This window comes from Chionomys nivalis, chromosome X (assembly GCF_950005125.1).
Source record: "Chionomys nivalis chromosome X, mChiNiv1.1, whole genome shotgun sequence".
In the NCBI taxonomy this organism is placed as follows: Eukaryota; Metazoa; Chordata; class Mammalia; order Rodentia; family Cricetidae; genus Chionomys; species Chionomys nivalis.
Genome location: NC_080112.1, coordinates 78,451,087 through 78,463,193, shown reverse-complemented (window position 1 = coordinate 78,463,193; position 12,107 = coordinate 78,451,087). Strand labels below are relative to the sequence as shown.

Below are 12,107 nucleotides of genomic sequence, written 5' to 3'. Positions count from 1 at the left end.
TCTTTCCTGGTAAGCCAGCTCGTGGTACTATACAGAATATTAGAAATGGGTTAGATCAATATGTAAGAGCTAGCCAATAAGAGGCTGAAACTAATGGGCCAGACAATGATTAAAAAAATACAGTTTCCATGTAATTATTTCGGGGCATAAGCTAGCCATGCGGGCGGCTGGGTGCCGGGGACACAGCCCTGCCGCACATATTACAACAACTTACTACAAGATGTGGCACAGATGAAATTCTAAAGCATGGTAACCAAAAGTAAAATGCTTTATAAATTCTAGCCATGTGACATGTGCAGAACTGTTAAGTTCATAAAGGTCAAAATTAAATCACTGGTCAGATATAGCTGAGGGAATAAGAACTAATAGCTAAGGATGTTAATGTTAGATCCTGAAGTGTTGATGACTGTGCAAAACCCATGGAATTTCACACGTTTAAATGGATAAATTTTAAGGTGTATAAAATACCTCAATGAATCTGTTAAACACTCATAGCAAAATAATAATTACATTAAGAGGAGGGTTACTCTTTCAAAAATAGCCTTATTTTGTGTGTATAAATGTTTGTTGGTATACTATGTGCATGTCTGGTACCAGCAGAGACCAAGAGAGTTCATCAGATCCCCTGGAACTGTAGTTACTGGCAGTTATGAGCTGCTGTGTGTGTTGGAAACAGAACGTGATTCCTCTGGGAGAGAGCCCTAAGTGCTCTAAAACACTGAGTTACCTCCCGCATCCCAAGAATGATTATTTTTTATGTAGAAATTCAAAACTCATTTACAACGGGATTGACTAGTAGTATTCAGAAACAGGAATTGTGGAAGGAAGCAGAAGACCAGAAGATTCAAATGAATCAAACATAAGTCACTTAATTGATTTTATTGGAATTCATCAGAAGAAAAGAAGTGTTTGTGTTACATAGAAAAGAATTAATGATGAACTTTGTATATTTTAAACACCAATAAGTGGTTAACAAAATACATTTGAATTCTACCTTTTTACATAATGAATGAGATCTGATTTCACTCAAACTCCCTGTATTTACTTAGTCTTTCCCAATCAAGCAATCTTTGCTTCAAAATTCTCTATTCACCTAGGCTCGAATTCCCAAAGAGGGGTTTACATTTAACAATACAATTAACAATTTATGGTGTTTTGTGAAAATGGAACTTTCTGAGGATCAAAAATTCTAAAAGGCAAATGAGCTCCAAAATATGAAATTACCAAATTACATGGTCTGATTTATAAATGCAAATATTCCAAACATAATGTAAAAAAGCATCAAGGATGTTATTTCCCAGGCACATACTGTGGAGTTGCATTCAAAACTCATCTTAATCCTCAGAATTTCATTTGCTTTTCTTTCATCTCTCATCTATCTGGCAAGTTTCTCAGTTAACAGAAATAAAATGCTTCAATTGGAGAAAACTCAATTCAAACTTTTCCATTAAATCTACAGATTTAAGTTGATTTCAGAGTACTAACTGCGGATATAAATATCACCCAATGCATCTGTTTCTTTAATGCCTGTCCAAAACAGTATTATTTAATAAAAAAGTTAAATTGTCCACCTAGAATATTGCCAAGTATTACCTGCTGCATTTAGCAATGTTAAGGAAGAAATAATAACTAAAATTATTTTGCTCACTCCAGAATCCATTAAAAAGCACTCTGTTTTCCAGAGTTCTCTGATAAATATTTTTTTTGCAAAATGAAGAAACATAAATAAATAAAAATGGAATATTTTGACTCCAATACATAGTCCAAAATTTAGGTCACTAAAAAAAAACTGAGAAACTGCCTTCAAGTCGTTTTTTTGTTTGTCTGATGTTTTGTTTGTTTTTCTCCTTTCTAACCAACTATAAAAGACAATTACTCATCAAAATGATTGTATATTATTTAAAATCCAGTAACAATGTCTAAAACCACTTATTTTAAAGCATCAAATCAATTTTGAATTTCAGTAAACAAAGCTATGGCTTCATTATATGTTGGAGTTTTGGAGAGTACAGTCTTGCAAACAGAAGATATGATACAGCAATTTGAAGTAAAAGGTGATTGTTTTAAAAAATAAAGTAATAAAAGACAAAGGTACAAAATCAGTACCTTCTGGTTGAGTGATGCGGGTCATGCTTATCTTCAAAATATTTCAAAAGTTCTTCCTTTTCTTTGTTACTTGTGCTTTCTGACAAAATCAAAGCTTTGTGATTCTTTCTACTTGGACGGATGTGTTGACACAATCTGCCCAAACTGAAGCAAAGGGTTCAGCTATCAAGACACACTGGCATTCATGATCACCAGCTATATTAAAGCAGGAGAAGGAAGCCACTAAGATTTCTTTTAGCAAACACCAAAGAAAAATAATATTTAACAATTAGGGGCAAGATATTGTGTAATGGTTAATTAAAAGCCTGAGCTCTTTACAAGAAGGGCCAAATTAAAATTAATTGCCATCATCATTCTGTGACTTACACATCCATATTTTTTACTGAGGCAAGCCACTTAGAAGCACGATTATGTTGTAACTGTATACGTAAACAAGGAACAGTGGAATGCATTTGATACTTTTCTTGTGGGAAGTCAACTATCTTGATCACTGAATGTGAAATGAAGTGTTACATCGAGAAGTCGGGAAAACTTGAGGTTCAGGGCACACAAGTTGCTTCTATGGGAGAATGAGAATATCACAATAACCATCACATCATAAACATAACCTGCAAATACATTTCAGCAATAGTAACATCACACCAAAATATTCATGTTCACTAAAGTTAATGAGGCAATTTTGGAATAAGAGTTTTGCACTCTCTCTCTCTCTCTCTCTCTCTCTCTTGCTTGCTCCTCTTTTAATTCCTTGAAGTTGAAATGAAGATATCCTTAAGCAACAGTAATATCAAAAAAGAAGCATATGGTTTTTTTTTTTGTAAAATCCTTACAGAACATAAAAATACTATTCTACGATATCTACTTAAAGTTTTAACTTCGTCTCTCATTTTTCTCACCATCATGTTCACATTTTAATTATGCTTGTTTGCATGCGAGAACATCAACTAATCTATTATTACAACATTGAAGCCTATTTCTTTGAAGCGAAGATTTTTATAAAAGCAATGGAGATTCATTATTTTCCAAGATGTTGAAGGAAGAACGCGTAATATTCAAGCTTGCTGCTTTGCCTGGGCTTCTGCTTCCTGGAATCAAAAACAAACAAAACATACGTTTAAATATCACAAGACAGATACGTCTATGCATCTTCGTTAAAATAAGTTAGCTCAAATTCTTAAGATTATTCGATAGAACAGTAATTATTTCCAGAGGAAAAAAGGCTTTAAAATAATTAGCAGAAGCTTCCATTGTTCCAGAAAGTGCTGTGCAGGCTGCTGGCAGAGAGTAGGTATCAACTTCTTCTTACTCAGATGTGCACTCTGCATACCACACAGCCGAACATGAGGCAAGATGCTGGTAAAATGATGGTAGGACTTTTACGGGGCTTGGATTTGAAGCCTGCTCCCCAAGAGAAAATTTACGTCTGGTTCAGTGATCTTGGTAAAAGGCCCATGGGCTGGGAGGTCACAGGTATTAGAAGAAAGGACCTTTCTATTGTTCTGCTAAATGGTTATATTGTGCTCATCAAACTGCCTTCTAAATGTTTGTGTTTATGAGCAAAGATTAGAGTCACTTGCAAACTTGGTCAGAGAAGTTTCTTTTAGCAGTGAGCAGCAAGTAATATAGGGAAACTGATTGTTGAATGCTCAGTCATAAAGGAGACATTTGTACCACCCTCTCCAAGAATGAAAGGACAATTTGAAAAAAGAGAGTGGGGAAAAAAGGGCCAAGAGGACGGGAATATTATAGTACGTCTGGTAGGCACAACATGACCTTTGCACTCAGCTCATGAACTCACAGGGTGGTTACCTAGTGGAGATGGGACCCTGGCAACATTCCCTCATTAAATTTAGGGAGAGACTTGTCAGGCCCCACTCATCCTTGAGAAGATATTGGCTATTAAAGGTGGCAGTTAACAGTTGCTGGGGGTGGGGGAAGGTAAATTTCCTTAAACGGTGCATATGCTCTAGTAAGAGCCTCCCCATCTATGCTCGTGCTCGCACCAGCAGGCTCTTTTGAAATTCAACGGGTCATGCACAAAGACACAGAATAGTGGAACTGTATTGAAAGAAGCAGTTCAGGGAGAGGGAAACAAGGCATAGGCTAAATATGATCAAAATACATTATATACACGTATGAAGTTACCAAAATACTTAAAAAATAAAACTGTGAATAGCAACTAGCATATGCAGTTGGGGAAGCAGTTATGTAATAATGCGTATATCCTGGTCATGTGTTTCTTCACATAACTGCACATCACTTGCAAGTGAGCAGTATTGGGAAAGAGCCTAGCTTCCCTTAGTCATACTCTGGCTTTCATAATTAAAGAAATCACTGAGATAGGCATGTAAGCCAAAAGGGTATTCTACGTTCTAGGTCACTGTCCATTAGAATGTGTCATATTATCAGGCTTGATAGCACACACCTTCAATCCTAGCACGCGGGAGAGGCAGAGGAAGGCAGAGCTCTCTGAGTTCAAGGCCAGCCTGGTCTCTAGAGCAAGTTTGTATTTAATTTTAGGAATAAAATATAATGTAGGACAGTGAGAAAGCTTGATGTGGGAGTGGTTTCTTTCTAATCTGTTGCTTTCATTGGTTAATTAATAAAGAAACTGCCTTGGCCCATCTGATAGGCCAACCCTTAGGTGGGCAGAGTAAACAGAACAGAATGCTGGGAGAAAGAAGCCAAGTCAGGAGTCGCCATGATTCTCCCGCCGGACACAGAAGCAGGTTAAGATCCTCCCTGGTAAGCCACCAGGGAGGTGGTGCTACACAAAATATTAAAAATGGATTAGATCAATATATAAGAGCTAGCCAATAAGAGGCTGGAGCTAATGGGCCAGACAGTGTTCAAAAAAATACAGTTTCCGTGTAATTATTTCTGGTAAAGCTAGCCGGGTGGCGAGACACAGCCCAGCCCGCTGCTCCTATTACTACAAAAGCTCAGCAGGCAAAACTGTCCATGATTCAAGCCTGATGATCTGAGTTCAAATCCTGGAACTCACTCCTCTTCCCTACACATATGCACTGTGGCACTAGTGGTCCCCCCCACACACACACACCCTTTGCATACACATCGTTGCGCGCACACACACTGAAAAGTGAAAGAAAGAAAACAAGATCCATAAAATATACTCATTTGTGTAGTAATAGTTGTCCTCTGGTCTCCATAACACATGGGTGCCCGTGCACACACACACACAGTAAAAAAATTTAATTTTAAGAAGAATAAAATATGAACTTCACCCTGTACCTGCACAGGTTTTGACTTAATTCAGGATTCAAATTCCATCTGTTGCACTCAATTATGCATTCTTGAACAAAATTATTTAAGTATTAGTTTCTTCTGTAAAATTATTTACAGATACTTAGCTCATAAAGATGATATAAAGATACATAAAAAGTGTGTGGCTCAGTACATGATCCATTATGGGCACAAATTCTTTCTTTTCTTCCTCACCTCTTTTTTGACTAGAACCAAGTACACAGTTAGATGTTATTAATCTTGGTTAGTAATCTCTTGGGTAGATTATTTTCTATGAAAATAGGATTGTTTTACATACCACAGCTTAGGCAGATTCCATGGACACTTTCCACCATATAACGATTCACACAAAATTAATGAAAACGTTTCTCTAACCGTAACTCTCAACTATGTTAAAGGCTACTGCAAGAGCCTTTTCTAGGCAAACCATTTTCTCCTTAAAGACAAGCATCACCGGGATTTATTTTTCCATCAAAGTACAAACTAGCTTATTATTTCCTATCTTAAAATCATCACTTTCACTACAAAGAACTGCCTGTGCTAAGAAATACTTCTGAATTGATTTAAAAAAGAAACTAGCAATATTCTTTCCTTCTTAAGTCCACCAGGTATGCAGAATAGTCTTCTACAAGAACGTGCTTTATGGAAACATTTTCTGGTGTGAGAGGTCCTTCTGTCTACGTGTTTCTTTTATTGGTTAATGAATAAAGAAACTGGCTTGGTCTATAGCATGCTATAACTTAGGTGGGAAAAACGAAACTGAATGCTGGGAGAAGGAAGGTAGAGTTTAGGAGAAGCCATAGAGTGGCCGCCAGAGGCAGATGCCAAAATTTGCCAGTAAGCCACAACGACGTGGCGATACACAGATTAATGGAAATGGGTTAAATTAAGATGTAAGAGTTAGCCAGTAAGAATCTAGAGCTAATGGGTGAAGCAGTGATTCAATTACTACAGTTTTTGTGTGGTTGTTTTGTGTCTGAGCTGCCCGGTGGCCGGAACAACCAAGCAGCCTTCCTACAATTTTCAGTACAGTTCTTTTAAGTAGCAAGCTCTCTATTGCATAAGTTTTCAATAATTTTTGTTTGTTTGTTTGTTTGTTTTTGAGACAGGGTTTCTCTGTGTAACACCCCTAGTTGTCCTGGAACTAGCTCTTGTAGACTCAAACTCACAGAAATCTTCCTGCCTCTGTTTCCTGAGTGCTGGGATTAAAGGTGTGTGCCACCACTACTTGGGTAGTTTTTAATTTTAAAGGGTATGAACTATTAGTTATTTGGAAAATAAGGAATGAAAGAAAGTCATTTCTATTGGCTAGTATTCCTTCTAGGCTCTTTTTATGCTATTCTGAAAAGAATTAGAGAATTATCCAGTAAAAAACAAATCTATAACACAGTTCCATATATTTTTGCCACAAGCTACAATAGTTCCCTTTTTTTCACTACAGGGGATATTCCAACTTCCAGTGGACACCTGAAACCATAGACATTCTAGTAGATGTGGATTTTTTTCTTATAAAAAAGTTTAGCTCATAAAATAAGCATAGTTAGGAACTACTAAAAATATCTAATAATGGTACATTATAACAATAAACTCTAATAAAGGTTATGTGAATGTGTTTGCTTCTTTCTCCACTGCCATTGAGCAGGAGATGAATAGAGACTGGATGAGCTTGGAAAAAGGGCAATTCAGATACTGTATGGAATAGAGTAGGAAAGTGAGGGATTTCATCACACTATTCAGATTGACAAAAACATATACACTGTTTGTTCTAGAATTTTCCATTAGTATTTCCAGACCAGAGTGGACAGACCTATAGAAAGCGAAACTGTAAAAGACGAAGTCATGATGAAATTTTTTAAATGTCAACATGAGCTCACTAAATGGACTAATATTTTTATTGGATCTTTTGTTGGACATTTTTTCCAACATTATTGATAACAGACATATGCATAAATGAATCTTTAAATTATATGTGACTCTCATACTTTATCCAGAAAGTTTGTTGATGAACTAATTTAATTAACACTCTTTTGAAACATTTAACTTTTCTCCAAAGGTTTGAGATCTTGGGTTATATTTGGATTTATGCTTTACCCATAATGTTTCTATATCTAGGATTACTTCATCAGGCTATGTAATACTCAGTGTGAAATTTCTGGGTGAAGGTGTAGAGTAATATTCTTGAGTTTCTTAACAAATATTTGCTCTTCTCATTTTCAAAGGAAAGTAAGAGCTTCCTCTGCCTAAAGCTCTGTCTGTTTCAAAATACTTTCCCAGCACAGAGCCTTACCATTTTGTCTTACTTTTACTAATTTCACTTATGAAAACTGCATCTCATTTTACCATATTTCATTTACTATCAGTATACTTTTCCAACATGGATTAACTACTTGAATCTATTTTTTGGCAAGATTTATTTTTATTTCTTTTAATTCTAAGTTTAGGGTGTGTGTGTGTATGTGTGTGTGCGCGTATGTGTGCATGTATGTGCACACGAGTCACTGCTCTCAGAGGCCAAAGGTGTGGTACTAGAGTACCATCTGCTTGAGAGCCACCTGACAGTGGGTTCTGGGAACCAAACTCGGGTCCTCTGGAAGAGCAGTCAGTATTCTTAACTGTTCAGCCATCTCTCCAGCCACTATGTGTGAATTTCTTATCTGGTGGACTTTCTGTTTAGCCAAAGTCTAATGCCATGGTGACTGTCACTAAATAAAAGTGACCAGAATAGAAAAATGTTCTTCAGACATCAAATTGATCACTTTTGGTCTTGGCAAAGATATGTCAACATTCAAAAATCTCTCTTTAGTTAATCCACTTCAGATGACTTTTTGTTGACCCAATATAGTAATTCCTTTTGCCCAACCCTTCATAACACCCAGTGTTACTGTATTCTACTTTCGGGTTTAAATCAGGACAGAAAAAAGACATTAGAAGCTTATATAATGTATTTCTGCTAATTTGCCCTCTAAATCGATTGTTCTCTTTGTTAAAGCTATTTCACCTTGAGGTCCTCTCAATCGTTTTTGTGGGCCCTTAAGACATCCTGAAGTAGAAATCTGGCTAGAAAGTATCATCCCTCTAATGTTCACTGTGCAGAGCACACTCTTACTAAATTTACTTTCTTCAGACAAATTTTTGTACCAAAGTGGACAAGTAATCCCATCATTGGGAAAGCCAGGTGCTAGGATCAAGGCAGGATGGGATAAGATCCTGTCTCAAAGTAAGAATGAAAAATTATGAAGATTAAATTAAACTAAACCATGTCTTAAAATACTGAAACAATCATACCAGTATCTGGGTGTGGTGAGCACGGAAGATCAACGTGAGTTTGAGACCAGCCTGATCTATATAGTGAGTTCCAGACCAGCTAGGGACAAAGTGAAACAGTGACAAGCAAACAAACAATGAAACAAAAATCTCACCACTGCTTGCCCAGATTTTCCATAGTAACTTTTGGGTGCCTAGTGGGTAAAGGTGAAGCTACCAGATAGAGCAATCATCACTTGGTCTTAACCTACCTAGCCGATCATAAAGCTCTTAACACAGTCCACTGTTTCACAGTCCCTATTCCGAAGTCATACTGTACTACATTCTCTTCCCTCAAAGGAAGCTCAGCATGCACAACGATATGCCCATGCGCAGTGCTTTGCACTGCTGGCCCTGTAAAAAATGACTGTCACCTCAATAGTTTGACATTTCCAGCAGTTTAAATAAGACCCTTCTGTTAAAAACTTTTCTAATATCCTCAATAAAAAAATCATGATTATTTTCCTAAATCCCTATAGCATTTTATTTATAATTACACTATAGTTTCATAGAATTTACCATAGTATGTCTTCAATTATAATTACTTAAATACACACATTTATTATATAATCTTTTCCACATCTACACTCATTAGGTTTTAAAAAGAATGTAAGGATTATGTCATACTTTGTTTTTCCGCCATTAATTTCAGTGCTGGACAATTGATAAATATTTGGTGAGCGAATGAATTCTAATTTTAATTGCAGGGGCACAGTCATCAGCCACAGGAAATAGTCTGTCCTTTCTTCTGCCCTCCCTCTGATCTGCATTAATGGCTTAAATTGATCTCACCAATTATTTAAACAAAAAAGGCCACTTTGCTTTTTACTTGACGCAGGTTTTTGAAAGCCTAAAATACAACATTTATCCATGGGAAAAGAATGTTTGGCAAGGAAATAGAACGTCATAGTGAGACAAACGTATTTATAAATCCTGTTTGGTGAAAACGTAGATGGCATTATGGGTTCTCAAGAGTGAAGAAGGAACTAGAGTTTAAATAAATTACTCAACATAAAATCTATTGTTAAGAGTGGAACACAGATTAGTGCCACGGGGGAAACATATTTTTATTAAATGAGCTGCTATGAAAAGCCCAAATGGAAAAGAAAAAGGTCTACTTAAAGTCCATAGCTTTGGGGCATTTCACTGGACAGGCAATTTTGCTTTTGCTTTCCTGCTTTATTTGGGCTCTCCAGGGAACACTGTCACTTGAAAAATTAATTTATCTTGGCAACGAACAAAATACCAAATTTAACTGGCAATTTTAGTGACCAGTTTTGTAACTCAAATGTTCCTATTATACTTGAATAGCTGACTCTATCATTTAATCATTTATTCTCACACAGCTAATAAATGCTATTAAGGAGATTATCATAAACTAAGATGCTTGATGTCCACGTAGAACTGTGCATGAGAGTTGGCATGATGGAGGCCTACTGCTGACAATCTCTTATTTGAGAATGAATAATTCTATGTCTACTGCCTCAGGCAGTTTGACAGAGAAGTTCCACTTAATACTCTACTTCCTGCATACACACTTTGTGTTCTATGCACATTAGTCTAACCTATGGGGATTAAACGTACGTAGAACAAACACGGCTCTAGATTTATTATGAATAGTTAACCAGGAGAACTTTAACTGGTTAAACAACTCAGTAGCAACAAGATAGTCAACAACAAAGTAAATAGAGGAATCATACCTTTGAACCAGGTGGTGCTGTCAAGCCTAAAAAGGCATAAACTGCGTTATTTTCTCGGGCTTCAAAGAAGGCATCATAGTCCTTTGTGAAAAGAAGACAAGAATTAACAGTCTGCAATGGAACAAATGAAAGAGATGTGCTCACAATGACTTGACTGGTTGACAGGATCAGCTGTCTTCTTGGGGGCTAAGCTCCATAATGCTGAAATTCTGCAAGGAGTAATAAAGAGACAGGCAGGCTTCTGAGACTACAAGTGTGTAATACCAACTTCAGAAGCTGAGACAGGAGGATCACTAGTTCAGGCCAGACTGAGCTACACAGGGAAACAATGTCTCAAAAAGAGAGAGGAGAGAGAGGGAGAGAGAGAGAGAAACAGAGAGAGAGAGAGAGAGAGAGAGAGAGAGAGAGAGAGAGTTCTGTAAGATCAGGGGAACAAAAAGAAAAAGGAAAAAAAGCCCAGAGGAAGCATTATGAGAGGCAAAAAGGAAAAATTCCAAAAGTATCAGTTAAGTTCTTTTGTGACTGAGTCTGGTTTGACATCTTTAATGAGAGTTCTGAGTGTGAATGTGTATGTCTCTATAGTGATATTTTGTTGATGATCTAACAAACAAAGGTTGCCTGAAGATCAGAGAAGCAAAGCAGCCAACCACTAGAGAGCTCTTACCTCTATGAAATCTTCAGACTGAAAAGAGAACAAGTTCCTGTCTCATCCCGCATTATTTTTATGTTAGACAAAAATGGGGAAATATAGTGATATTTGTGTTTTAATGAATAAACCTTGCCTGAAGATCAGAGTGCAAAGCAGCCACACTAGTTAGCCATAGAGGCCAGGTGGTGGTGATACATGCCTTTAATCCCATTGGAGAGGACTATAAGGCTGGATGACACAGGAACCCACTCTCTTTTCAGTTCTCTTTAGTGATTGGCTGTTTTGCTTCCCTGCTCTTCAGGCAAGCTTTATTTGTTAGATAAGAAACAAAATATCATCATGTCTCTGCATCTGTAAGTGGGTTTTGTGCCTTTTCTTTGACTCTTTCTTGTCATTTGCTTATTTCTTTTATCTTATTCTGGTTTGTTTGCTTTTTATTTAATCATATTTTATTTTACTTTATTTTTTTTTTAGATAACTGTTTGTTTCCTAACAATAGACAGCAAGCAAAGGTGTGGATTTGGGTGAGTGGGAGTGTGGAGATGACATGGGAAGAATCTGTGAGGGGAAATTGTAATCATATATTGTTTGAAAAAATACACTTCAATTCAAAACAACAAAATACAAAGGAAAGAGGATGAAGAAAAGGAGAGAGGGCTTCTAGATACCATTTAATGTGTTAGAAGGTACATAGGTCTTTGGGGCAGAAAATGAAGAATAGTTTATTGCATATCACATAGGATTTACATCTCTTTGCACCTTCCTCCTTCACCACCCAAAGCAAGCATTTCTCAGCAATAGATAGCTTTTTCCAGTGGGAGACTAATTCCAGTTCTCCATATTTCTCTTCTATTACTGAATTTAATACTGATTTCCTCCGACTGAAATAAAAACAATATTAGGTATTGGCATAAGGTATTGCATAAGGTATATGCATAAGGTATGCATAAGGTATATGCATAAGGTATACGCATAAGGTATATGCATAAGGTATATGGCATAAGGTATGCATAAGGTATATGCATAAGGTATATTGGCATAAGGTATATGCATAAGGTATTGGCATAAGGCCAGAAGACCAGTGA

The 12,107-nt window shown here is 36.7% G+C and overlaps 1 protein-coding gene across 1 annotated transcript in view; it reads right to left on the bottom strand.

Moving 5' to 3' along the window:
• Positions 1-869: 869 nt before the first annotated feature.
• The window catches only part of Sh3bgrl (SH3 domain binding glutamate rich protein like), an 82,161-nt gene continuing 70,923 nt past the window's right edge, over positions 870-12,107 (bottom strand). The window contains exons 3-4 of the mRNA XM_057760584.1: positions 10,374-10,454; positions 870-3,191 (exon numbers count right to left, since the gene is read on the bottom strand). Coding sequence (XP_057616567.1) covers positions 3,159-3,191; positions 10,374-10,454 — 114 coding nt within the window. The 3' untranslated portion in view covers positions 870-3,158. The remainder of the gene's footprint in view (positions 3,192-10,373; positions 10,455-12,107) is intronic.